General features: G+C 36.0%; 1 protein-coding gene across 1 annotated transcript; it reads right to left on the reverse strand.

Annotated features, from left to right (window-relative positions):
* Window positions 1–4,166: 4,166 nt before the first annotated feature.
* Window positions 4,167–5,108, reverse strand: LOC101705061 (olfactory receptor 8B12-like). The gene has a single exon (XM_004874508.2). The coding sequence runs from the start codon at window positions 5,097–5,099 to the stop codon at window positions 4,167–4,169; it is 933 nt and encodes a 310-aa protein (XP_004874565.1). The 5' UTR covers window positions 5,100–5,108.

The raw sequence follows: 5,108 nt of genomic DNA on the forward strand, positions 1-5,108 counted from the left end.
ATATAAGGCATTCTGGCTGGAAGTATAGAGTACATGTCTTTAATCTGTTGAGAAGTTTCTGTTCTACTTCTAGTCTCCTGATAGCTTTTACCATGAACAGCTGTAGAATTTAGTCCAATACTTTTTCTCCAACTAGTAGCAGGATCATATGGCTTTTTCCTTTCCTCTGTTAAAATGATGACTCTTGGGGTGGATCTTCCAATGCTGAACCAACACTGCCCTCCCTATAAAAAAAAACACTTTCTACATACTGCCAGATCTGACTTCTAAGAGTTTGTTTTGTTAAACAAATTTCTATCTACGTTCATACTTTTTTCTTCTATTATCTTTATCCAGTTTTAGGATTAGCACAATGTTCATTTCCTAAAATGAGGGAAGAAGTGTTCCTTCTTTTTTCTGCTTTAATTGTTTGATATAATTTATCAGTTAAAATGTATATGAGCCTGCTATTTTCATATAGTAGGTTTTCAAGCTAGGAATATACTTTCTTTAATAGGTGCTATTCAAATTTTATATTTCCTCCAGAGTTAGTTTCATTAATTTGTCTTCCAAGGTACTTCTTAGAAGTTGTCAAATTTATTTCCAAACAGATTTTTGTAATATGCTTTCTATATCCTTTTAAATTCTGTAAAATCTGTGGTAATGTCTCCTAGATCTTGTAATTTAAAAAATGTATAACTGATACTGTATAACAGGAAGACAAGGCCTAAAAGTGCAGGGGAAGTGGGAAGGGAAGGGGAAAGGAAAAATGGGAAAAGAAAAACTATGAGAAAAGGAAAAAAGTGGAAACAAAGTCTTTGCAAATAGGGAAGAGTGGAGGGGGTGAAGGGAGGGCAGAGGAAGGGGGAAAAAATGAGAATCAAGATATTCATGTAATGGCACAAGATTCCAGTGATGTTTGTAACTGTATTTTATACCTAAAATGTACCAATAAACTTAATGGGAAAAAAAATTTAAAAATTTTTTAAAAAGCTTTTTGAAAAAAAAAAAAAGAAGAAGATCATATACCCTGATCAAGTCGGATTTATCCCAGGGATGCAAGGATGGTTCAAAATCCATAAATTAATAAATGTAATACACTATATTAACAGAGTCAATGACAAAAACCATACGATCATCTCAATAGATGCAGAAAAGGCATTTCACAAAATCCAACACCCATTCATGACAAAAACCCTACAGAAAATTGGAATAGAATGTATTTAACTCAAGCTGATTAAGGCTATCTATGAAAAACCAACAGCCAACATCATACTAAATGGTCAAAAACTGAAAACTTTCACGCTAAAATCAGGAACAAGACAAGGATGCCCACTATCACCACTCCTGTTCAATATAGTTCTGGAAACATTAACCATAGCAATTAGAAAAGAGAAAGAAATAAAAGGAATAAAGATAGGAAAGGAAGAAGTTAAACTGTCATTATTTGCTGATGATATGATACTTTACATAGGAGACCCAAAAAACTCACTCAAAAGTCTTCTAGACCTAATTGACAGATTCAGTAGAGTAGCTGGATACAAAGTCAACACAAAAAACAATAGCCTTCTTATACATAAATACCAGACCCATTGAGAGAGAAATTTGGGAAATAATTCCTTTTACAATAGCATCTAAAAAAATAAAATATCTTGGAATCAACCTAACAAAGGAAGCAAAAGACCTCTACACTGAAAACTACAGCACTCTGAAGAAGGAGATCGAAGAGGATATAAGAAAAATGGAAAGATATCCCTTGTTCCTGGGTAGAAAGAACCAATATAATGAAAATGGCCATACTTTCAAAACTACTATATATATTTAATGCAATGCTGACTGAAATTCCAACAATATACTTCACAGAACTAGAGAAAACAATCCAAAAATTCATTTGGAACCAGAAGAAACCTAGAATAGCAAAAGCAATTCTAGGCAACAGAGAAATGTCTGGGGGTATGACAATCCCCAACTTGAAACTATACTACAAAGCTACTGTGATAAAAACAGCCTGGTACTGGCACAGAAACAGACCCAAAGATCAGTGAAATAGATTAGAAAATGCAGAAACAACTGCAGACATACTCAGCCACCTCATCTTTGACGAAGGAGTGAACCACCCTTATTGGAGGAAAGATAGCCTATTTAATAAATAGTGTTGGAAAAACTGGATTTCAACCTGTCAAAGATTAAAACTAGACCCATACCTATCACTATGCAATAAACTAAGATCGAAGTGGATTAAAGATCTAAATATTAAGACAGAAACACTAAACTTCCTGGAAGATAAGTTAGGTAGAACTCTTGATGACATTGGCATAGAAAAAACTTTATGAAAAAATCTTCAGTAGCATGGGAGCTAGCACAAAGAATCAACAACTGGGATCTCATCATACTAAAAAGCTTCTGCACTGCAAGAGAAACCACCAACATTGTAGAAACCTACAATGTGGGAAGAAATATTTAGCAGCTGTACCTCAGACAAAGGTCTACTATCAAGAATACATAAAGAACTGAAAAAAATCAGACCCCCCCAAATTCAAAGACCTAATTCAAAAATGGGCATCCAAAGTAAACAGACATTTCTCAGACAAAGAAGTAAAAGCAGCAAAATATATGAAAAAATGTTCAACATCACTGGTCATTTGAGAGAGGCAGATGAAAACAACACTGAGATTCCACCTCACCCCACAAAGAATGTCTGCTATCGTGAAATCAACCAATAACAAATGCTGGTGAGGCTGTCAGGAAAGAGGAACACTGCTCCACTGCTGGGGGGGAGTGTAGACTGTTGCAACCACTGTGGACATCAGTATGGAGATACCTCAAAGAACTAGGACTGGAAATCCCATTTAACCCAGCTATTCCCCTGCTGAGTATCTTGCCCAAAGAATTAAAAGAATCATACCACAGTGAGATATGTCCATCTATGTTTATAGCAGTGCAGTTTGTAATAGCTAAAACTTGAAAACAGCCCAAGTGCCTATCAACTGGAAACTGGATAAAGAAGATGTGTTTTTTTTAATAAAATGGAGTACTACTCCGCCATACCGAATGAGAAACTAGAGACAATTATAGCTAAATTAATGCATATTGAGACCATGCTCTAAATTGAAATAAATAGGACACACATGTGTAAATACCGAATAGTTTCTCTAGTGTGAGAAACTGAAAGTGTAAATAAGGGTTAAAAAGATTAAAATGAATAATTGATAATTTGAAATAGGAAAAGGTCCAAAGGTGTAGGGGTGGTGGAAGGGGAAGGGGAAAGGGAAGAAGGGAAAGAAATAATTATGAGAAAGAAAAAACATGGAAACAAAGTTTATGTAAATAGGGAAGGGTGGAGGGGGTGAAGGGCGCACAGGTAATGGGGAAAAAAATAAGAACTAAGATGCAGCGTGCTCAGGTACAAGCATCCAATGATAAATGTAAATGTATTGTATACCTAAAATGTACCAATAAATATAAAATATAAATAAATAAATAAATCTTGGAAGCATATGTCCATCAACACATGAATGGATAGATAAAATGTGATGTTTATACACAATGGATTATTACCCTGCCTTAAAGAAAGACAAACTTGAGTCAGCCAGGGATTTAGCTCAGTTGTTCCACCACCTGCCTCAAAAGCATAAGGACCCAAGTTCGGTCCCCAGTATCCAAAAGAAAAAAGATACACTTCAGTCATTTGTAGGAAAATGGATCCATCTTGAGACCATAATGTTAAGAGAAATGAATCACACACAATCTTAAATATTACATTGCTTATCTTATATGAGAAACCCAAAGGAAAGATTAAAAACAAAATAAAAGATAGATAATTGGAAGTAGGGCAATAGATTGTTCTCAAAGAGGGAGAGGATCAAGAAATGAAGGGAGACAGAAGGGATAAAGGTAATAGATGAATAAAAGAATTTGGGACATGGTATGTGTATGTACCAACTCCACACAAAAACTGTAAACATTATGTACTACAAACATACAAACAAAAGGATGGGACTCCTGGAACAGATGGAGGAGGGATGGAAAAGAGGATGAAAAAAGAAATGTATATGTGTTACTTACATGTACCAATATCCCACAAGTAATATACACATTATATACTACAGACATGTACTAATAAACTAAAATAAAATGTAGATACTAATAAGCAAAGCATTTTATCTCATTTAAATACTACTTCTTTCTTAACAAAATATTTTTCTGTCCAAAGTCTTCCTAAAGGTAACTTTGACATCCTTATTCCGCAAGCTATAGATTAATGGATTTAACATAGGTACCACAATAGTATAAAACAAAGAAGACACTTTCCCTTGATCAAGGGGCAAAATAGATGGTGATTTGAGATACATGAAAGCCCCAGAACCAAAGAAAAGAAGAACCACAATCATATGAGTGCTGCAGGTGCTGAAGGCTTTGGATCTTCCCTCCATGGTATGAATGTGAAGGATACTACACAGAATGAGGGCATAAGAAATGAAGATGGTGACAATGGGTATTCCAATGTCAATGGCCACAACAATAAAGACCACCAATTCATTTACATAAGTTCTGTTGCAGGAGAGCTCAAGAAGGGGAAGGATGTCACACATGAAATGATTGACAAGGTTTTCAGAACAGAAGGTCAGGCTCATTATGCTTCCTGTGTGAGCCATGGCCCCAGTGAAGCCCATCACATAGATACCTAACAGGGGGAGTAAACACACTTGGGGAGACATGGTGACTGTGTACACCAGTGGGTTACAGATGGCAACATAGCGATCATATGCCATCGCTGAAAGGACAAAGGATTCAGAAATGACAAAGAAGCAGAAGAAAAAGAGTTGAGCCATGCATCCAGCATGCAAGATCATGTTCTTCTTTGAAATAAAACCCATCAGCATTTTGGGGGTGATGGTAGTGGAGTAGGATAAATCTATTATGGCGAGGTTGAAGAGGAAGAAGTACATGGGAGTGTGCAGGTGAGTGTTCAGCCATATCAGGAAGATCAATCCAAGATTCCCCAGCATGGTGATCAGGTAGAAACATAAAAACAGGATGAATAGTGGAATTCGAAGTCCTGGCTCATCTGTTAAGCCTGTGAGGATGAACTCTGTCACAGAAGAGTTTCTGGCTGCCATTTTCCTCTT

This window comes from Heterocephalus glaber, unplaced genomic scaffold (genome assembly GCF_053883595.1).
Source record: "Heterocephalus glaber isolate CG9 unplaced genomic scaffold, H.glaber_assembly_v1.0 deba00000006, whole genome shotgun sequence".
Taxonomy (NCBI): Eukaryota; Metazoa; Chordata; class Mammalia; order Rodentia; family Bathyergidae; genus Heterocephalus; species Heterocephalus glaber.